General features: G+C 35.1%; 1 protein-coding gene across 4 annotated transcripts in view; it reads left to right on the plus strand.

Moving 5' to 3' along the window:
* Window positions 1-24,439, plus strand: part of TMEM196 (transmembrane protein 196) — a 62,533-nt gene that overhangs the window by 32,777 nt on the left and 5,317 nt on the right. For 2 of the 4 annotated variants that reach the window (XM_081079774.1, XM_081079773.1), the window contains exons 2-4: window positions 17,534-17,590; window positions 22,241-22,495; window positions 23,645-23,718. In XM_081079774.1, the coding sequence (XP_080935900.1) occupies window positions 17,534-17,590; window positions 22,241-22,495; window positions 23,645-23,718 (386 nt within the window). The remainder of the gene's footprint in view (window positions 1-17,533; window positions 17,591-22,240; window positions 22,496-23,644; window positions 23,719-24,439) is intronic. The other 2 variants (XM_081079775.1, XM_081079776.1) reach the window with 1 other exon arrangement.

Raw genomic sequence — 24,439 nt, forward strand, 5'->3', positions numbered from 1 at the left:
TCAGAGATAGATAGCATAGCATGTGTTTGTCACTGAACTCCAGTTATTTTGTTTGTCACTGAACTCCAGTTCTTTGAAAATTGGTCATCTAGCCTTGTAGCAAATTACCCTTAACCAGAATGTCAGTATATTTCATAGGATCCTACTTCAACCCCTTGTCAGAATTGTACCAACCTGTCCCCTCCACCCCAAGAGGTGATCATTGAGTCACTCCTGAAACATTTCCAGAGATCTCATTAATGTTTCTTTCTCCATGTAACTCACATGCATTTTTCTTGATTGTGGAATTTAAATCCAAAAACAATATGCAACATTTGAGACTACCCCCATTTCCCAGATGGTGCAAAGGACAGAACTTTTGGTAGTACCAGCTTCATCCTGTGAACTGGTTCATCCTGCAACACCAAATGTACCTGTTCTGTATAGCTTATCTTTCAGCAATCATGTAATCTCACAGACAGATATTTTTACGGTCTCAGCATTTTAAAATAAATAAAAATAAAGATCCTTGAGGTATCTCAGTTTTAAAAATCTGGATAGAAATCAGAATGAAATGGAAAAGGGTCACCATTTTCGTTAAATCAACTCACAGAATACTCCAAAGGATGATTTCAATTGGAAGCAGAAGACCATGGAAAAATGGCCTCCAGCTCTTTGTCTCCTAAGGTTTGATATCCTCCTGGAATCATCAGTACTGGGTCCTTCCAACAGGATGTGGGATGGAACACAGCCTGCATGTTAGATGAGTCGATGCACCTGAAAGGGGACCGTTGCCAAGCATCATACCATTTCTTTGGTAATTTTGCTGTAGTACCCTTTTGTTTCCTAATCAAGTTCATTTTAACATATTAGCTTATTTTTGTTGTGTTGAAAGAATAAATAGGAAGGGATTTCTTTTTTTTTAGTTAAAATTTATTGGGGTGACAATAGTTAGTAAAATTACATAGGTTTCAAGCATAAATTCTGTAATACATCCCCTATGTCTCACATTGTGTGTTCACCACCCAGAGTTAGTTCTCCTTCCATCACCATGTATTTTGACCCCTTTTACCCTCTTCTACCACCCCTTTCCCGCTTACCCTCTGGTAACAACTGAACTATTGTCTTGTGTACATGAGTTTTTGTTTATTTGTTTGTCTTGTTTCCCTGTTGCTTTCAGTTTTATATCCCGCATATCAGTGAAATCATATAGTTCTTGATTTTTTTCTGTGTGACTTATTTCGCTTAGATAAGCTAAGGGATTTATTTTCTGTTAGGTTTTATTCACTATTGGGCTAGAGATATAGCCAGGAACCTGAGGCTAAGTAAGATAATAACTGTGAGGAAAAAGAGAAAAGAATTTCAAGAAGAAAGTTAAAACGAAGGTGATAGGCATACTTGTAGCTGTTCTTCCCACCAGAGAGATTTCCCTCAAAGCTTTTCATTGGAAACATTTTATGACTTGTCTATGAAAAATAATATTTTTTTGGCAAAATGTTTCTCATATACTTAGAGCTATTGTGAAAATAAGCAATGATTTGGAAACCCCAATCTTCAGTTCTCATTGAACTTCTGCCACTAACTTGCTGTGTGATTTGGGGGGGAGAGGGAGATTTTAATTCCTATATCCACAAAATGGAAATATTAGCTTTTTTTTTTCAGACTTCCCAGAAATACTGAGAGGAAAAACCCAAATAGTAAGTGTTGCAAACTTTTGAAAAAGTAAACTATGGAAGTTTGAGAATTGATCCCAACAGAATACTTGAGACAGTGTTTCTGTTTGAGGTCCTTTAACAGGAATCAAAACAAAGGAACTGGATGATGAAGGTAAAGTTCCATTTGCTAAGGCATCTTGTAAACTTTCTTCCAGTAAGGCAAATAATCTTTGTGCTGAAGGATATTGATGGAGAGTGCAGTGTTTAATATTTTCTTCAAAGACCATATCCAAAGTGTTTTTTTTTTTTATACACCCAAATTCTTTTTGCTACATTATTATTTCTTCCTGCAATCTTTGGGTTTTTCAGTAAAAACATACCTTAACTCCAGGAAATAGAAAATCTGTCAGACTTAATATTTTTGCTTCTTTAAGATCCAGCACCTATTGTCTGGCTCTATTGAGAGTATGTTATTTTTTATTCACTGTGGTATTATCTTGTAATACTACAAAGTTATGTAAGTGGCTGTGCATAATAAAGTTGCTGAGTAATGAAGAAATGAATCTGTGAAAGGCTGGAAGAAAGGTTCAAAATTATCTTATGATGGTTTTCTTTATCCAGAGAAAACTGAAAGCCAGCACATTAATAACATAAATCAATGAGACTCAGAAACCACCATTCAGAGCTATTCTGAAACAATTCAGAAAATCAGCATCTTCTCTGGATCCTTTATTAGCTTAAGTTTATAAATCATCTGCGCCATTTTTCCACTTCAATTACAATGGTTACTTCCAAAATTTGGTCCTCAAAACCTCACTCTCCAGATTCATTTCCAAGAATCTTCTAGTTTTAACTGCCTGATTCATGTTCTTGTAAGGTCTTATTTTATTTTTTTAAGGCAATGAGTTATTTATAATCAGTTTTCAATTTTATAAATTTTCCAATGACCTCTTTTGAGAATTGACTTGCAATTCTCTCTATTTGCCTTGTCAAGGTTTTAGGGCTCTCTGGCAATCTAACTGAACCAGGTACGGAAAAGATTCAATACATGTTGTTGTTGTTTAAAACCAGTTTGAAGTTAACTAAATAGTTAAGTGGAAAGAAGGGACAGTTCACCCTCAGGAAATTGCAGGTGAGTTATAAATAGTATACTGCAACTTACTGGTTATCCCTGGAGTTTGGAAACACATTATTCTACTATCCTCTTTCTAACCTCCTGGTTTTCACAGTCCAATTATGTATACGGACAGGCTCTGGTATAAACATATTCAAGAAGAAAACTTTAATTTCCTCCCTGATCCAAAAATATTCATTATAAGAACTGTAGTGAACAGAGAAAGCCTGGCTAAATAACATAAACTACAATATTGGACCACAGAGTGGAAATAAAATAATTCTTCTCTGTGTTTATTTTGCAAGATTTCAATTAACTGGTCCAGACTCTCTTGAAAGAGAGGGAAGCAGACAGAGAAAAATATGAAAAAAACAAGTTAAACAAAAAAATTCCCCTTAGAGAAGCAATCTTCTCATTCCTGAGACTCTCTACATGTTAATAGACTACTAATAGCCCCACCTTAGCTTCAATCTTGGTGTTCTGATCACCAAAAATGATTCCTCTTCATGGGAAACAGAAAAACAATTAGCTTAAAGGATCTTAAAAGCCCAAATATACCACCAGTTCTTTATTGAACCTGTCAAAGATAAACCACTTAAAACTTGCCATGCAAAGGCATAAATCTTTACAATAGGATCCAGAAAAAGTAACATCGGCTTCCTTACCCTTTGTGGTTGATGGAGATAAGTATGAACCAAACACTCTTACTTCTGCTGGAGTGCTTCTGACAACTGATTTAACCCTGGGAATGGAGAAATAAATGTTCTCTATGAGAGTTTAAACCCTTCATGAAACAAAATAAGCCTGGTTCATCATATAAGCCTAGTCTTCAGGGTCTGACATTAGATGTCTACTGCTGCTCCGCTCAGGGCTACCACTCCTATGGTAGGTCCCACCTCTAGCCAGCTCTTGGTAGGACCAGCTCATCTAAGCCAAACTAGAGAATTAAATCAGTCCTGTGATTCTACAGCTAAGCTTCTCACACTATAGGGAACATAACAGTTACTTTGGAATTTATCCAAGATGCTGATTCTTGGATCACATCCCATCAAAATTGAATTCAATGGGAACCCATGACTCTGCATTTATAACATGTCATTCTGCTTTAAAAAAAAAAGATTGATGGATGTCATCCTTTGAAAAAATCTTGTCAATGCATTGTAACTCAGGTCATTTGGGCTAAAGTGAGTCCAATTGTTAAACTAGCCAAATGCATATTCTCAAAAACTATTCTTGGAGAAGAGACAGGGAGGTAGCAGAGCAACTTTTACGCATTGCCTAAAGCCTGAGAGTGTTGAGGGAAATCTAGTTAATTGAAACTGGATGGATATATATTCAGATAGAATTATTGTGTGAAACATATATCCACAAATGAGGAAAGATTGCTTCACTTTGAGATCTTACAGAGGATTTCAAATACAGTACATAAAGTCAGGAGTATTATATTTGTGACATAAACGCTAATGTTTGATGAATTGTTTTTAGGGACCTTATTCTGCCTACCATAGTATTCTTTCTCCCCCTCCAACCCCCTCAGAAGAACACAGAAAGATAGTAAGTACCACCTAACTTTAGTCATGGCCCTTCCAGGACAGGCAGGCCATAACTTATAATCAGAAAAGGGGGTACTCGTCTCTTGCCTTTAGAATCTCTACTTTCAGACAGGATTTGTTTGCCAAATATAGTACTTGATGGCATAAAAGAACGTCAAAGTAACGAAGCAATTAACTCTATGTTTTTTTGTGTGTTTTTTTAAAATGTGTTCGGATATTTTAATGTGCTGAAGCTTTTTGTGATATACTTGGATTGTTTTCACATTAATTTATCTTGACTGAATGTAAAGGATCTGAATTTTTTCCAGGAGCTAATTTCTGGATGGGATTGGGAAAGTATGTGCATCAATGTTAAAGGGTTATTAAAGGGGAGATTGAACTGTAATCACTAAGAACAGTTTACTGAAGAATAGAACAGCTAATTTGTAGGTAACACTACTAGAGAGAGTGCTCAAATTGACCACCTTCCAGTTTTCACCAAGGGGGGGAAAGCTAATTTGTATCTATTCTGAAGCCAAGCCAAGTGTTCTGAGAGAAAATGAATCAATAGCTGGGATATATACTCATAGATTACTTTCCCAAATCATTTTCTGTCTCACATAATTAAGAGAACATAAGCTAATAATGTTATATGTCAATTATACCTTCATAAAACTTTTTAATAAAAAATTTGTTTAAGACTATAATGTTTTCTAGTTTGAGAAATGACTTCTCACCTTTGAAAAAAGACTTCTGGCAATTATTACTCAGTGCCAAGGTAATATGTTTTTCAGTGATTTTTTTGTAGAATGGTCTACTTATGCTGACGTATCAAGAACATCTGAGGTTTCAGAAGGAAACTTTAGAAACCCACAAAGCTGAAATTGTGACACTTAAAAGGTCAACACCATTCACATTATTTTCAAATGCTACCCTTGAGAAGAGAATTAACCTAATCTGACAATCATGAGTGTTTTTTTTAAAATAAGTTAATTGGATTTTATTCAGTGAAAAATCTAATATACCGAGTTATGTGTCTTAAAATTGGCTAAATTTGATTATTTTCTGCTCCTCCCCATGCATACTATAAATACATTCATTCATTCATCTACTAATTCATTCCTTTAGTTTGAAATTCCGTTATGTCATCTAGAAACAATTTCAACAACACGGCTTTGTCTGAGGTGCTATGGCAATGTTGGATATAAAAATAGGTGCTCTCTCACCCTAAGGGTACCAGTAATAGCAAATGATATAATACACACAATTCCATTTTGGAATAATATGAGGTTCAAAACTGGTTCTTTGCTCCATAATTTCTTTTCTTCATTGACTTGCTCATCATGGAACAAACTTCCTTTTTATAATTTTATTTTTAATACATCTTTTTTCTAGAGGGTTGAGAGACTATCAAAATACTTTGTAAAATAAAAGCTGTATTTTACCTACTGTCATGAATGTGTAGAACAACAAAATTTTTTCTAACTAAAGATGAAATATAGTAGTCATTGAACATGAGGCTACATCTACTTTAATATGCAGTGGTTTATGGTTTGTTGTATTTAACTGAGAATACAACCACATTCAGCCTTCAATGTCATTTTTCCATAACAGGCTCCATTTCTTTCACAAGGACTGAACTCAATTCTTGTAAACTATTCTGTGGCACTTTTGGATTTGTGCGTGAAAGCTCTGATCATAGCAGTTTCCAAATTCAATTCAATTAAACATGCAAAACCAGCCATGTGTAGACAAGCAGACAAGATGATGGCCGTAAGTGTTGAGACTGAAGAAACATTAGCAGAGCTTCTTAACTCCAGGCTGTGGCCCGCCATCCTCCTTTCCAAATACACATTCTGAAAACAAATATTGGGGAATTTTTATCAGGTGGTCTTTTTTCTTGTAAATACCCTTTTTTTCTTTTGAAAGGAGCATGGCACTTTGAGTCATTCACCAATCTATGTGTTTGCAGAATGTGTAGAGCAGGATAGCAGCCTATATTTTGGCATCAAGACGTTCTGCTGGTATTTCTTCAAACTAAGGCCATCATCTTCCTTGACTATATACAAGGCCAGGAGTGATTCACTAGTAAGGATGAATCTTGATAGGCTATTGTTTCTTAATAGATCAATAATAAGTTTGCCTTGAGCAAATAGAAGTTTAGTCACTTAAATTTTGAATAGCAACACCTGCCCATGGCTCCAAAATAAATAACTAAAAGTATTCAGTGGCATCCTAGCCCCCTTCTCCAACACAACGAATCACAGCTATTTGTTTCTTATATGTTTTTCCAGAATTACTTTATACATGTGAGAATTACTTTATACATGTGAGAGCAAATATGGATATAGATTAATATATATTTCTTGCCTTTTTTCACAAAAAGTAGTTTATTACATACACTTACATGATGGTGCAGCTTGCTTTTTTTTCACTTAACTATATGCACAACTTTCCATATCAGTGTTTAGAGAAATTTCTCACATATTTTAATAGATGCAGAGAAGTCTATTGAATTTAATCAATTCTCCACTGACTGATACCTGGGATTGTTCCTCTTGTGTTATTAACAATTCTGAAATAAATAATTTGACACAGATCATTTGGCATACTTGCAGCTATGTCTGTTGGATAAATTCTCAAATACAGGGTTGCTAAGGCAAAGGATATAGATGTATACATATACAGATATATATATATAATTTTGAAAATTCTTGCTATATTCCTCTCAATAGATAATGTATTGATTTCTCTTCCCACAAGCAATGTATGATAATCAAGTTCCCCGTATCTTAATTTATTATCAATCTTTAGGATTACTGCCAATCTGATAGATGAAAAAAACATATCTGAGTTAGTTTGAAATTGCATTTCTCTCATTATAGAAGAAATTAAGCAGATTCATAAATAGTTCTATATGTAAATATATAGTATAATATATAGTATATATAGTATATATATTTATATATAGTATTATATAATATAAATATAATATGTAATATATTAAGCTAAGAATTAGTTCATAGTGATATCTACAACTCTAATCCATTACCATATGGATCAATCTAGCTTGTCCTCTTGCTTATCTACAATCTCTCACTCTAACATCCATCATGTATTTAATTTTCTTGTTCAATTTCAGTATAAATGTATAGCAGTATCAGAATTGTTAACCAGTAATCCTCTAGGAACAACTTTGTCAAATAGAGTATAGTGCTTATGTACAGTTTCTTTTCCAACATTATTTGGGTCAGTGCCTTTTCTCCCACGTCCTTCAGTGAAACCATTTCATACATTTGTTATTCAGTTGGATTGTTTTGTCACATTCTGCATTCTATCCTGGGATTTCCCTGATCCGTTAAATCTTTTTCTTTAATTTGCATGCATTAAGGTTTATCCTTTGTGCTATAAAGTTCTATGGGCTTTCACAAATGCATTGTATCATGTACCCACATTTACAGTATGATATAGAACAGTATCACTTAAAGATATCCCTATTCACCTATTCAACTCTCTCTACCTTCCTCCAAATGCTGGAAACTACTCATCTTTTCACTGTCTCTATTGTTCACTTTTTAAAAAATATCATGTAATATGACCTTTTTAGACTGATGCTTCTCATTTAACTATACGTATATGTATATTTCATTTAGCAATACATGTATATATATGTATGTCTATTCACATATATGCAATATATGTGAATTTCATCTGCTTATTCGAATATCATGAACTCTCATTTATTTTTTCACTGAATAGCATTTTATGGTATGGATGTACCACAGTTTATCTGTTTACCTATTGAAAGACATCTTGGTTGCTTCCAGTTTTTGTCAGTGATAACACTGCTATCGCATCTCAAATTAGTTGAGTAAATAGCTATAAGCACAATTGTTGGATCATATGGGAAGACTGTTTAGCTTTGTAAGAAACTGCAACATTGTCTTCCAAAGTAGCCGTACCATGTTCCATTTCCATAAGCAAGGAATGAAATTCCTGTTGCTCCATACCACCAACAAATGGTATCTCCTGAGTCTTTTGTTTGTTTGTTTGTTCGTTTGTTTTGTTTTATTTTAGCCTAACAGATGTGTAGTGGTATTTCATTGTTGTTTAAATTTTATAATTTTTAAGGACAAACAATGTTGAATTTCTTTTTATACTTTTACTTGTTGTCTGTAGATCTTTGGTTAGGCGTCTGTTCAGATCTTTTGCCCATATTTTAAATCAGTTGTTATTTTCTTATTATTGATCTTGTTTACTTTCACTCTATTTCCTTCCAATGGTTTTTGCAACAATGATTATTTGTATTAGTGTCTTTTTTATGCCTATGTTCTCAAATTCCAATATAAAATTAATCAGATTTTTCCATATAATAGTATATTACACCCAAGTCTAGGTCTAGTTAACTAAAGCAACACAGAAAATTTGAAAAAAAAAATTCTGAAAACATTAGGGGCTTAGGGAAAATTTTGTTAGCAACAATGAAAGGCACTGGGTAAAATAAGTTAAGATAGTGAAATAATGATCTCTATTCCTAAGATCCATTAGAGACCATAGAGTTCTGACACTTTGACCTTCTGTTATAGACAAGGACTTCATGTTTCTCCCTTCAAGAGCCCTTCATTTGGCTCATGTCTGTCCATATCTCACTAAGAGTAATTAAGGGGAACATCAGAGCTTCAGTGGAAAGCACTAAAGTGAGTGGATCTGCTGATAAAGCACTTGTGAACATCCTGCATGCAATTCTGGACACATTGAAATCACCTGGGGAGGTTTAAAAATTCTGATGCTTGAGTCTCAACCTAGAAATTCTGGTTTCTAATTGGTCAAGGTATCGGGAATCTTAAAAGCTAATACACAGCGAAATTTGAAAATCACTGCCATCAGGCAGGCTTTCCAACGTGATAAACTTTCCCTGTGTTACACAGATCATTTATACTACAATTACTAGGGAAATGGGATCCCAAATGGAATGAAGTCCATGAGAGAGAAGACAGCCTTATAATTCTAGCCCGGGTATCATGTAAGAAAATGATCATCATATCAGCACAGCATCAGCAAAAATAGGAATTGCTTATCATATTAGCATTTTGTGTGATAAACTGCAAAATAATCCTTTAAGCGGGTCCAGTTGTCATTCTTTAATTGGCAACTGAAGTACTCATAGAGTGAAAATATTCCAGAACTGATGGAAGCAAAGCAACACATCAAACTTTTAATCCACGCAGGAGGAGAAGTACACTGTTGAACCAGAGACAGATTTCTTTCGAATTAATTTCTCAACATTTAATGTTTCTCTGTGTTTTTCTGATAATTTTTCTATATATTTTTTTTAAAAACTGACTAATTTTGGCGACATTGTATAAATCTTCAAAGGTTACCAAAGTATGAAGTTCAACTTGTAGTTCAGCTCATTATCTTAAGGAGAAAAATTTAGTGCCATTTCTATTTTCTACTGAGTGTATCTGTAATAGTGAATTTCAGTGAAAATTATTTCATCTGAGGTGGTTAAATGTTATGTCGGAAAAAATTTCAATAAGCTGTCTTAAAACAAGATTGGCCCACTGTCTTTTATAATCCCATCTGCCCAACACTTGTTTGTTCTCCTGGCCAGCTGATAGAACCTCTGCTTTCATCTGCTTCCATTTCAACCATGGTCCAAAATTTTCCATTACATAATTTAAACTCAGAAATTCTGCAATAGCCTATTTTGCTCTTAGTCCTTTCCCAAAATAAACTTTCCTGGACAGGAAAAAATACTAATAAGGAACTCGTTAACTAGCACCTAGGTCAGTTCTAAGAGAGCATGAGAAGGGGGGTGGGTGGAGATAAAGAAGGAGAAAAACTGACAAGGGAAGAGAGGTTTTCATTTATTTGGGGGAGGTTTTAACAAATCCCTTTTCTTTACCAGCAGAGTCTGTCCTTCTCTTTCTTTTCTCTCTAATTAGGAAAGTTGAATGCATTCACATTTAATCTGATTGCTTATATTATTGAAATTATACCAATTTACTTTATAGCTTCATTTTCATGTTTTTAACTTTCCTGTCATCTGTTGGTTCAATCTTTATTGCTACTGTTGTGTTTTTCTCTTTATTTTCTGGTCTATATTTTAATGCACACATTTAGAGTTCTACTTTTCTATCACTATCTGGAACTAATTAAGTCCTCTGTTTTTCTGCGAATGATATAAGAAGCTTAGAACAGTTTATTTACATCTTCTTTAACACCAACCCACCATCTCTCTTGCCAAAATACCTGGGATATGCATTCTAAACAGATACAGGTTTCCAATCAATATTTTTCAATTTAAACGATTTACTGTTCTGTTTTATTTTGTGCTTTTGCTACTATCGTCCTTTTTATCTCATGTCTCCCCTTATTTATTTTCCTGAAGAACAGCTTCTAGTAATTCTTTTAGAGAAATCTTGTTTGGGAGCCTGTATTAGTTTCCTGCTGCTGCTGGAATAGATGACCACAAGCATTTTGTGGCTTAAAGCAACAGAAATTGATTCTTTCACAGTACTGGAGGCCAGAAGTCTCAAATGCATCTGCAGGATGGCATTCCTTCTGGAGGCTCCACTGGAGAATCCCGTTTCTAGGTCCTTTCCACTTTACAAAGGCCACATACGTGCTTTGCCTCATGGCTCTCCTCTGCGTCTTCAAAGACAGCAGTGTAACCTTCTCAAATCTCTTTCTATCACTTTGTGTCTTTGTATAGTCTTCTGTCCCTTTTGACCTTCTTGTCTTCCTCTTAAAGGACCTTTGTGATTACATATAGGGATGATCTGGATAATCCACAAAAATCACCTCATCTGGAGATTATTAGTTTAATCACATCTGCAAAGCCTTTTTGGCCATAGAAGGTAACATACATAGATTCTGGGGATTGGGACATGTATATCTTTGGAGAGGCCTAACTTAGCCTACCACAGTACTTTTGCCCAAATAAGCATGTCTTTTTTTATCATCTCTAGTGGGAGTGAGAGTGTGGCTGCATGGATGGCTCAAAGTTCAAAAGTCTTTTTTTTCAGAACCTTGAAAATATTTTATCTTAATACCTTCTTTTAGGCTGTTAGCATGAAAGGTGGAGTCATTGTAGTAAGGTGTTGATTTTGACTATTAAAATAATTATCTTTGGTGCACCATAGTCTTCAAATTCCATTAATGGTGAACTGTAGTTGCCTTAATAGTTTTCAATGTCAGTGCCTTGCCTTCAGCTTCTTTTGTACCTGCTTACCTCCACCACAGAAGAAGTCTCCTTCCACACTCTTTCCTTTCCCTCGGTGTAGATTGCAGTTGCTCGCTACTCCCACTGGTTAGGCTCCTAGTGAAGGACAGGTGGGAGTGAAAAAGAAAATTCTTTGTTGTGCTAGTCCAGTGTCAGTTTAGAAAGGCCCAGTGATCTGGCCTCAGGGGCAGGACTTTCTGAGTATTCTGTGCCCTACTCCTTGAGACAGCCAAATTTGACATTGTATCTGTGGTTGGTTTCGTGTAGAAGCTTCCTGCTTCTCCCTCAGTGGTTAGGGACTCCCATTTAGTATAGGCATAGCATGTTGGGGCCAAGATAAATTTTTTCCCCTCCCCATATACAAAAAAATTTTTCTTCTACTTTTCCTCCATTTTCAGTAATAATGCATATGTACGAATGCTGTGGAAATTACAGGTTTTGCTACCCTTCTGCCAAGGGCTTAAAAATTTGATTCATAAGAGAGAAGGCCTCACGAAGGAACAAGGCTTTGCACCCCCAGTCCCAGACACACACACACACTTGTAGGATAACAAGCATCTCCTCCTGCTATCTCTACAACAGGTTACATAGTTTGTGTGTTCAGACTCATTTTTGGAGGAGCATATTCTTTTAATTGCAGTCATTCCATTGCCTTGGAACCTTAGCTCTCTGATGGACTTGAGAACAGCTGTCAGTCTGTAGTTTACTCAGTTTTTCTTATTATTAAGGTGGAAATAACACCTTTGGCATTTCTATATCCAAAGCAAAAGCAGAAGGCTCCATGAACTTTCATTAAGAAAATTCACTGAAGAATATAGAACGCTATCTCTATCAAAGCTCCATTTCATCCTACAGTGAGTTCACAACCTTAGTTATTTATTGAATTTAATCTAAATTGGAATCAAATGAGTGCTGCTTGGAGGACTAACTAGTTTTATTACACAGTTGCACTTAATACCTTATCTTTAGGTTGCTTTACTTATATAATTTCATAGAGAAAAGCAAATAACTCTTCCTGGATTTAAACAGCCCATCTTCTCAGAAATACATATATCTGGCCATCAGTTTTACTTTTTTTAAACTAAATTGTTTTTCATTTGTTTCATAATTTCCATAATGTGGGTGAGTGCTTTGCATCCTGGATAAAGCTATGTTGAGGAAAAAAAAAGTAGCTTGAAATATTATAACCAATTCTCTCTATATAATAAGGAAAACTTAATTTTAGACTGTGATACAATCGACTGAGCTTATACTTATTTTATTACAACAAAAATTAACAATGGCAAAGGCAAAGGAGAGCAATTATAGATGATCAGGTGTTCATTGAACACTTCTAGTTGTATTTCCTAGAATAATGCATACTGCACTAGCACTGAAAAATCCTTTTGAAAAGCATTTCCATTAGAATTAATTAATTTAGACACTTAATGAAATCTTTTATTATATGTATGATTTGTGACCTTGATGTGTGACCTTGAGCAAGCCACTAAACCTGTCTGGACCTCTGATTCCCCATGTGCACACTGTGAAGGCTAAAGTAAGTCATCTTTTAAGATCCCTTCCAGTGCTATGACTTGGGGAAAGATAACCAATGAAAGAAAATATCATTTGCTGCTTTTTTGTGCTTATCTTCTTGATGAACTGTGATGGCTAAACTTTATCCAAGATCCCTTAAAGCCTCCTCAGAAATTTCATGATTGTATATACTTCTGGTTATAAGGGTCTATTTTTTCTCAGATTACAAGTTTTCGCTAAGGAATGTGGATTTTGGACACCCTAACAAAAGTAACTCTTGTGAAGTATTTATACTCCATATCTGATTGAGAGTGGAAAAATATTATTTGATGCCCCTCCTACTCTACTTCCCCTCCCAAGCCCTGAACTTCCTTTTCTTAGTGAGAAAATAGAAAGAAACAATTTTATTGCCACCTAGGTGTTCTAATCAAAATGAGATGGAGAACTCTGCATATTCTCCTGAGGTCCCCTTGGGTTTTGCTATAAAGAAATAATGGCAATATTTATAGATTTCAAAAGAGATCCAAAGAACACAAAACTACATTACTTTCAAATTATTTCAAGAATGAGTTCTGGGTAGATGGACTTTCAGGGTAAGTAATGGGTTAGTCAGGGAAGCAAGGGGAGAACATGCTGAAATTTGATCTGAAGCTTGGAAGCACTGAGAGGTACAGAATTGGTCCAAACTGGAATGGCTTCAGCACAGCCTAGAAAGATGTGAGATGGGATCAGTGCTAAGAAAGAGCCCATATGAATGAATACAAGATCATCTAGACCTAAGACACAGAGGGGGGTGAGAAATGCTCACTCAGCAAAAGCTTTCCAAGACTGCTGAAAATTATGCAAATATGCAAGTTTTATCAAGTTCTGAGTTTCTATCTTCTCATGGTTTTATAGTATTAAAATTATTTTGTTAGGTCTATTTATATAGTATGTTAACCTTTTTGTCTGTTATATGCTTTCTGAATATAATGCCAATTTATTTTTGCCTTTGTAAGTTATCATTTTTAACTACCAAATGATAATTTTATGTATTAATATTTGTAAGTATTTTCCATTTTGGTCTATGAATTTGTTGCTATGTTTAGGAAGTCCTTCCCACTCCTCTAAAATTATGTAAATATTTAACTTTATTATCTGTTATTACATTTATACTTGCCTATGCAATTAAATATTAAAACTGTTTCATAGACATTGGCTATATGATGTTAGGGAAGATTAACAAATTGTCCTAATTCTATTTATTGAATGAATGATCCTGATATTTTCCCATGAATTTGAAAGACATCCTATATTATATACCAAATTCTTATATATCCTTGTGCTCCCCGATCTAACTGTCTTGTTGCGTCATTGCCTGATTTATAATCATTTCATTCTGTTATATGGAAAGTTCCCTTACAAAGAGAAACTTAACCTTACCCATTATTTTTCATCAAATTTTCTTGATACTTCTCATATGCATATTATTTATTTTAGATAATCCTCAAAACATTTTGATGTGTATATTTTAAAACCTATCCATGTGTGAAATACTCAGTTAAAACCATTTAAAATGTTAGTTTTGACTCAAGAAGGCTAAATTTAAAAAGAAAAAAATCAAGTGAAAATGAGTTTACCCACAATCAGAGCTTTCTTCCTTAGTAGGCTTATTATTTATTAATGAATGTATTACTTTATTTGTATGGTTTACTTTCATCCAGAATTATGTGCAAATGTGCAATCAAATGGCCATGAATGTTTCTATCCAAATTAAACAATTTACCAGTTTCTGATAACCAAAATATCTAATAGTGTGTCATTGGTAGATGTTTTGATGCAGCTACTTTTGCAAAGCAATTAGGTAACGAATGTGCTTACTTACACAGAAATTAGATGCCATCAATACAGTAGTCTTCCCATTATCCGCAGTTTTGCTTTCTGCTGTTTCAGTTACCCCCGGAAAACCTGGTCTAGGAATATTAAATGGAAAATTCCAAAAATGAATAATTCATATGTTCTGAATTGCACACCATTCTGAGTAGTGTGATGAAATTAAATAAACTTTTCTGGTATCCTAGTGCTTGTTTTCAAGTAACACTTATTTTTCTTAATAATGGCCCCAAAGTGTAAGAACAGTGATGTTGGCAATCTGGATATGCCAAAGAGAGGCCATAAAGTGTTTCCTTTAAATAAAAAGGTGAGTACGGTACAATAAGATATTTTGAGAGAGAGAGAGAGAGAGAGAGAGAGAGAGAGAGAGAGACCACTTTCATATAACTTTTATTACAATGTATTATTATAATTGTTCAATTTTATTATTAGCTATTGTTGTTAATCTCTTGCTATGCTTAATTTATAAGCGAAACTTACTCATAAATATGTATGTATGTAGAGGAAAACATATAGTGTGTATATAGGGTTTGAAACTCTGCAGTTTCATGCATCTACAGGGGGTCTTGGAACATATCCCTCACAGATGAGGGGACTATTGTAGCTTCATCCCCTTGTCTTCTTCCAGCATAGCCACAAGGACAGTATTTCTGGTAGAATGAAGAGGTAGCCATTTTACTTGACATCATTTGAGAGGCATAAAGAATGTCTCTATAGGAAAACTTTACATATTTTGGATATTAGCTCCTTACCAGAGGCATTGTTTGAAAATATCTTCTTGCATTTGGTTGGTTGCTTCTTTGTTTTGTAGATGTTTAATTTTGCTGTGCAGAAGCCTTTTAGTTTGATACAGTACCACTGATTTATTTTTGCTTTTACTTCCCTTGGCTTTGAGGTCAAATTCATAAAATTCTCTTTGAACCCAAGGTCCATAAGTTTAGTACCTATGCTTTCTTCTATGCAATTTATTCTTCCAGGTCTTATGTTTAGGTCTTTGATCCATTTTGAGTTGTTTTTGGTATGTTGATGACAAATAGCAGTCTAGTTTCATTCTTTTGCATGTGGCTTTCCAATTTTCCCAACACCATTTATTGAAGAGTCTTTCTTTTCTCCATGTTTTTGGCTCCTTTGTCAAAAACTATCTGCCCACATATATGTGGGTTTATTTTTGAATTTTCAATTCTATTACATTGGTTTTTGTGTCTGTTTTTCTGCCAATACCATGCTGTTTTGATAGTTATTGCTTTGTAGTACAAATATATAAGGAACTCATACTATTCAAAAATAAAATAAATAAAGTAAACAATTTAATTGAAAAATGGGCAGGGGACCTGAACAGACACTTCTCCAAAGAAGACATACAAAAGCCCAGCAGATATATGAAAAAATGTTCAACTTCACTAGCTATTAGGGAAATGCAAATCAAAACCACAATGAAATATCACCTCATCCCAGTTAGAATGGCTATCATCAACAAGACAAATAATAACAAGTGTTGGATAGGCTGTGGAGATAAAAGAACCCTCATACACTGTTGGTAGGAATATAAATTGGTACAGCTACTATAAAAAAATAGTATGGAGGTTCCTCAAAAATGTAAGAATAGAATTACCATATGAACCAATAATCCCTTGGGGTATCCAAAATTTCTGAAAACATTTATCTGTAAAGATATATGTACGCTGATGTTCATTGCAGCATTATTCACAGTGGCCAAGACATGGAAACAACCATAGTTCCCTTTGATAGATGATTGAATAAAGAAGATGTGGTACATACACACAATGGAATACTGCTTGGCCATAAGAAAAGATGAAATATTATTTTCAACAACATGGATGGATCTTGAGATTATCATACCAAGCGAAATAAGTCAGAAAAAGTCAAGAACCATATGACTTCACTCATATGTGGGATATAAAACTGAAAGCAACAAACAGACAAGACAAACAAACAAAGAAACAAAACCTCACAGCTGCAGACAACAGTTTAGTGGTTACCAGAGGGTAAGGTGGGCATAGTAAAAGAGGGAAAAGGGGGGTCAAATAAATGGTGATGGAAAGAACACTGGCTATGCATAGTAACACACAATGCAATACATGGATGATGTATTATAGATTTGTACACTTGGAATCTATTTAATTTGGCCAACCAATATCACCCCAATAAATTTAATAATAAAAATATATGTCCCTGTCTAATGCCTTATCCTTTCATTTGTGCTAAATCCCCTACCTATAGTATAGCCCACTGATTTCTAATTGCTTAGTATGAATGCATGTATCACACCACTTTTCTCTCTGAGAAAATAGGAAGGGACAAGAAAGCAGTGGATGGAAATAGAAGGAACAAAACTCTAAATTTATTTACTTCATAATTTTGTGTGGTGATAAAACTGATACAATTTTGCTTAAATACCACAATTACCTATATCAACCTTGCAAAAAACAAATTTTTGTTACAGTTTGCATTTTTATTCCTTCCTATTCTGGAATGAACTGTTTTCATTTTTAGCTTTTGATAGGAATGTAAAAATTTCAAGGTTCCCTGAAGCAAGTGTCATGAGTGAATTACAAGCTAAAATCTAGGTGTTCTCTTATCTTTGGATGTGAAATAATTGTTCTTCTTTTCCTTTCAGTTTCTTCTTTGTGGCATATGTGGAATATTGTGCGCCAAAAAAAAATCTGGACTTGTCGTAAGTTTCTGCCTTATTTGTGTTGTGTATTAAAATATTTGAAATGTAAGAAGTCAAAAATGGAAATGGTGACTAACCAACTTTTATCTGCTGAATGTTACTTATACAAAAAGAAGACTGACAAATAAATCCTGGCCTTTTTATTTTCAAAGAAAACTATCAAGGTTATTAGAGACTATGACAAAAAAAGAAAAGAAAGAAAGAAAGAAAGAAAGAAAGAAAGAAAGAAAGAAAGAAAGAAAGAAAGAAAGAAAGAAAGAGAAAAGTTTTGATACACTCTTTAAATATGTGAATGACTTCTGTGAATGACAGTTTCCACTTTTCCAATTTATAGAGTCCCAAACATTCACATGACTTCTTCAATAAGCTGAAAAAGATATAACTTGAGTTCCTGGGAAATTTAACTGTTTAAATATGGAACTGAGCCTAAGGATTACTGGCTTTGTTTGACTGTGAAGTTAATTTTGCAAACCAGCAAAACAGCTGTGTTGTTATAGTTACAGTTAATTCCCAAAGATTTTTTATTTAATTTTATTTTATTACTGTGAATGCAAATGTAAGTGTTTTCAGATGTTTTATGGTACTATCATGGGTTTCAGGGGTATGGAACATGCTCCCAGTTAACTCTGGCATTGGCTGGAAGATAACTTCTGCATGCTGAAGTGTGGGTTCCCCCACTGCCTTCCACATCATTTTATGAGAGTTTTGGAAAGAAGGAAAAAAACGTGGTTTATTTCATTGAGTACAATAGGGAAAATCATAGATCTTTAAAACTTTGCAAAATTAATATGACACATGGACCCTAGCAAGTGGTCTTTGAGCCTAAAAAGCTTTTTCCAAGGGGAGACCAATTATTTGATGAGGTCAAGTAATGGGGGGTGGTGTAGTTATTTTTTTAACATATTTTTTTTATTGGGGAAGGGGAACAGGACTTTATTGGGGAATAGTATGTACTCCCAGGATTTTTTTCTAAGTCAAGTTGTTGTCCTTTCAATCTTAGTTGTGGAGGGTGCAGCTCAGCTTCAGGTCCAGTTGCCATTGCTAGTTGCAGGGGGCGCAGCCCAGGAGTCGAACCCGGCAACTTTGTGGTTGAGAGGACGCACTCCAATTGAGCCATCTGGGAGCTCAGGAGCAGCTCAGCTCCAGGTGCCATGTTCAATCTTTAGTTGCAGGGGGCGCTGCCCACCATCCCTTGCGGGACTCGGAATCAAACTGCCAACCTTGTGGTTGAGAGCCCACACTCCAACCAACTGAGCCATTCGGGAGGCAGCTCAGCTCAAGGCCCGTGTTCAATCTTAGTTGCAGGGGGCGCCACCCACCATCCCTTGGGGGACTCAAGGAATCAAACTGGCAACCTTGTAGTTGAGAGCCTTCTGGCCCATGTGAGAATTGTACCGGCAGCCTTCGGAGTTAGGAGCACGGAGCTCCAACTGCCTGAGCCACCAGGCGGCCCAGCCCGGTGTAGTTATTTTTAACTCCTTTTTGTAATCATGCCTTCTTCTGTGAGAATATCTATTGAGACTAAAAAGATGAAGTCTCCATTACTTTAGACATATGATATGTAATATTTTAAAATTACATACAAGGAAACCTGTGGATATTTTTTTTTCTTCGTGGAGGCTTGTAATTTGCATCTATGATTCTCCCATCGATCTTTTGACATGGACTTCATTTTTTTCTACACCTGTCTTCTACAAAGACTCTTTATGGCTATGTAGTAACAATTTCTTGGAACTTGGGTGAAAGAAAAAGTTGTGGGGAGAGAAGAGAGAGAGAGAAGGAAGATCTCTTAGTCTGCTGGAGCTGTTATAACAAAGTACCATAGACTGGGTGGCTTATAAACAACAGAAATTAATATTCATGGTTCTGGAGACAGGAAGTCCAAGACCAGAGTGCCAGCAGAGTTGGGTTGTGGTAAGGCCATATGATGGCCTTGCAGACTTTGGCTGTTCCAGACTTTGGCTGTTTTCTCACAAGACAAAAGGGAGAAAATAGCTCTCTAGAGAATTTTATATGAGCACTGATCCCACTCATGAAGGCTCCATTGTCATGACCTAATTATTTCCCAAAGACCCCACCTCCAAATGCCATTGTATTGGGAATTTGGCTTCAACATATGAATTTTGGAAGGACAAAAGCATTTAGTCCATAGCAAAAGAAAAGGAAAGGAAAGGGAAAGAAAAGGGAAAGAAGGGAAAGGAAGGATCTTTTTAAAAGCCCCTAGGGTCTTTTTTTTTTTTGTCTTTCTAATTCTCTTACAAGTTAGAGAACAAAAATCTGAACATCTGAATTTTTTAGGAACTGTCATTCATTTTATCCTGCTATACCATCTGGGGTTCCCATAGATGACATTTATCTATCAAGGATTCTTTACCCTTCAGTCAAATTGTGTAAAAATTTCTCCACTCCGAATACTCTGGCATCTAGAATCTCCAGCCTTGTGAGATTTGGAAATAGTATATGGTTGTAAACGTGGGTATGGATTTTACATTTTAATTCCTAGCTGAGAATGTTGTCTGTACACATTAATGAAGTGCCATGCCTTGAAAGAATTACTGAGAATGACATCAGAAGAGATACGTGTTTTCCTCTAATAGTCGATTAAATTTATCATCTTTTTCTTAATTAATAGTAATTAATTATTTGAAGGCTAAAATGTATTCGCTTTTCGTATTTTCTAAGAATGAGTAAAAATGAAAATACATTCCCAAGAAATTGCATTCCAGCTGAATACACTTTAAAATGAAATAGAACTGGTTGATTCTACTTAAAATTGGGAGCTACAAGTTCCTACTTGGGATGATGTAATTATTTGGTCATTGATACTCAGTATTCTATTTAATTAATTGTAAAAAAGATTTTATGCATCCATTACTGGATTTTCAGCCTTGGTGACAAGTACTATGAGACAGACACAAAAGGAATGCTGAATTCAGTTGGAGAGATAAAAGGAACTATTTGTAGTGCTTTCTGCCCATCATGCTATTTCATTGTGCTACTTCATACATCCATGGTCTTATCTTTTGCTGGGAACTACATGCACTTAGCTCGGAGGACATGTTGTCAAGGAAGTCTTGTGTGAAACCTGTGTTTGGGCTAAGTTCCTCTCCTCCCTACTTTGAGGGAAACTCATTCATCCCTCTTTCTTAATATTTGCTGTGCCATGTTGGAATGGGGGATCTTCTCTCACACACAAGACTGCAATGTACTCAAGGGAGATATTAATAACTATGAGCTACTGATTTTTGTAACACCAACTGCTAGTTGATTCAGGGCCTAACAGGTGCTAGGTGCTCAATAAGTGCTTGCTAAACCCAACTATCAACAACAAATAATACCTGTAAATGTAGAATTAAATGCTACAGTAAATTATCTATCTATTGACCCTGTGGAATTGTGCCAGAGGAGGAGATCAGCAAAGTCCAAGAAGTCTTTTTGAGAAAGTTAGGACTAGATTTGGGCCTTCCATCTAAGGGTCCAAGGAAAAAGCAAAATTCTTTGCAGGAAATAAAAAATATTGTTGAGATGGGAATGCACAAGCTGTGTTGATGGACAAAAGAGGATATAGGAACCGAGACTCTGTTCCAGAGAATGATGGAAATATGTGACATCGTTAAGGTAGTATCATACGATAAAGTATCCTGAAAACCCACAAGAGAATACAAAATAAAATTATTAAAGCTATTGAAATATTCAGTTAAATTTATTAAATATTCACAGAATATTTACTATACAAAAGGTGTTGTGCTTGGTTCTGCCAGCGATCCTGTGATATTTAGGTTGAGTAAAAACCCTAGTTCTATTAATAGAGACACAGATCAAGCCAATAGTAAGTTCAAAAGCAAAGCCACATATTGTGTTTCTCCAAAACAACTAATACAACAGTAGTTTTAGAATATCTATTGTGTATTCTTCACTGCCATGCCACGTAGTAACAAAAAATTTGTAAAATAAAAGGCCAATTCACAGCGAGTCCCTAACTCTCCTGTTAGGGAAATGTTAATCAATACACACACACAATAAAATGTTTATAAATTTTAAAAAAAGAGTTCACTATATTCCCTAAGATCACAAAACTAGAGAAGTATGAAAATTTGAAGCTTGGTGAAACTAATGGCAATTCAATGAGAAGACATGTATATATTTGAGGGGTTGGGGATTAACATAGTGAAACGGATTTGAAGTCAGAAAATCTGAGATCAGTACCTAAATTGAGCATTACTTGCTCACCATTTATTTTCCAAAATGTGTATTATCATCTCTCTCAGAGAATTGCTGAATGGATTAATTGAGATGGCATCTGTTGAAGTTCCTAACAGAGTAGCACACTTTAGATACCAAATAAATATTACTTAAATCTGAATCTACCTAGGAGACAAATTTTGCTTATTTCAGAGTTTTCATAAGATGTGTCCCTGGCCTTTATATAGTCAGCTATTAATTCCTGAAACACTATGGTGTATGCCCTCTCTATTGAGTCAGATTACATAGAAACTTGATGAAAGGAGAGCTCCTGTCCTGGAGGAAGCACCAAAAGCATCTTCTCCTTACTGTAGCTCAACCATTCTGGACGCAACAGGAAAGGCAATGCACTGTATTGGGTCAGCTTTGCTTTCTCAACTTTAACACTCCCATTCTTTTCCTTATCAGATGATCCTCTTTTCTGCTTGCTGCATATGTGGACTCATTGGGGGCATCCTGAATTTTCAGTTCCTTCGGGCAGTGACAAAGAAGACCTCTTCCCTCTATCCTCTGCATGTCGCCTCCATGTCTCTTGCGTGCATTGGGATCGGCGGCTGCACCCTCTCTTCATGGCTCACTTGCCGTCTAGCCAGCTATGAACAGAGGAGGATGTTCTCAGAAAGGGAGCATTCGTTGCATCACTCCCATGAAATGGCTGAGAAAGTGAGTCTTGTACCTTTTCCTCTCACGACTCTTGTGTGATAAAGACTGTAGTCAAATCTAGGTGAATTAACGTGCAGCTTTAGAGGAGAATGTGAGGAATTAGACTTTATAAAAGTTTGGTCCTACTGGATTAAGAATTGGAATTTATTTATTTTTTTTGCAATTCTGGGTACACTTATTTTCAACATAATGTGATAGCCTTTCTATCTACACAAAAACAGAATTCCTAAAACAGCATTTTTAAAAATACTAAATGCCTTATAAATATGGACTTTTACGTATTAAGGAAAAACACTAAATATACTTTCCACCTAATAACAACAGTTTTAGAAATCAGATGAATTTGCCTTTTTAGCCCCCCCTTTGTGCTTGTAAGTAGATGCATTTGATTATGTAAATTAGATTTTCTAGCATAAAGGAGCCTTTTAATAAGGCAACAAAAAGCCTTGCCTATCAGTGCAGAAATTTCAATTCACATAAAGGTTTGTTTAATTCGCATCTAAACTTCATGCATATTTGGGTAACTATGCCTGTATTTTAAACAATGTTCCTTGCATAATTGTTTCATGAAACCCATTCAAACAGGAAGTTACATTTACCTCATAAAAGAACAAATGATGTAGTGAGCTGTCTATGTTTCTACTACATTTTGCACACATTTTTAAATTTAATTTCTGTTACTGAATCTATTAAGGAAAATATAAACAGCTGTGAAATAAACTCACTAAGATAAGGCTACATCGTATTTTACTTGATATCATGGAAGTAAAACTGCATAACCACAGTAGAAAAAGGTACCAAGGGTTACCACTGCATATTTCTGTACAATGTTATTTTAAAGAAAAACATTTATTCTGTTGTGTTATGTGTTTCCACTTTGTATACAATCTATACATTCATATAAGAAGAGTAAATGCTCTTAAATTGTTCCAAGAAAGCAATTTTAAACAGATTTACATGTGTCCTTCAAAAAAGTTAATAGTACAAATAGCAGAACTGGTAATTTAAAGAAATGGGTTGTTAAAATTAGATTAATATTATATATTTGGATAGTGGTTCTTTCGTACTCTACTTTTATACTAGTGATTTAGTTTTTTTTGTGTATATGTTTGTGCAATATTTATTGTATGATTGTTATATTTATATTAGAGATTGAGGGCTATTGAAATAACCGACTTGCCCAGCTGCCCGGTGGTGCCCCCGACACCAGAGTTACCTACAAGGTACGCTGATTTTTAGGGAGTTACCATGTTGTAATGTCACTGCAGGAAGTGCCTCCTCGTCTAGGAAGCCATGATGTCAGCAGATCAGTCTGGACTGATGCTGGATGTTGTTTCTCAAAGTATCACTTTCATGAATGCTACTTTGAGGGACTGACATAAATCTACATGGCAGAGTCTTGCAGCTTGAAAGTTGGTTGAGTATTTAAAATATTCAGCCTGCCTATAAGCATCCAAACACATTTCTGCTTGGATGATTCATGACTCCTTTATTTTCTGCTACATCATGATTCTGAGTCAGTGTCATCATTCACAGACCAGAGTTTTGTTTTTAATAACAGATGTATTTGATAAAGGCAAACTATATTTCCCTCATACCAAAAGTGCATGAGGAGATAAGCTAAGTCTGACACTAATACAGTAAAAATTCTGTATGAACCCTTTCTTTTTGTAAAATTATCTGATGTGATACATTTCAAATTTATTTCCCATATTTTGGATTGCTGAAAATAAATAGTCGCCACACTTGCTTTGGTTAAACAATATAATTGGAACTACAGAAAGTCACGTAGCTACTGTGGCTCAACTGCAGTATGTCCATTTGCAAATACTGGTCAACGTTAAAATATAATCTTCCCGTTACACTGGACATGCCTACTTGCAAATAAGCTGGAGATTTTCTTTCATTTAAAAAGGAATTTTTCCTGTTATGTTTTTATCAGTG

This window comes from Rhinolophus hipposideros (genome assembly GCF_964194185.1).
Source record: "Rhinolophus hipposideros genome assembly, chromosome: 18".
Taxonomy (NCBI): domain Eukaryota; kingdom Metazoa; phylum Chordata; class Mammalia; order Chiroptera; family Rhinolophidae; genus Rhinolophus; species Rhinolophus hipposideros.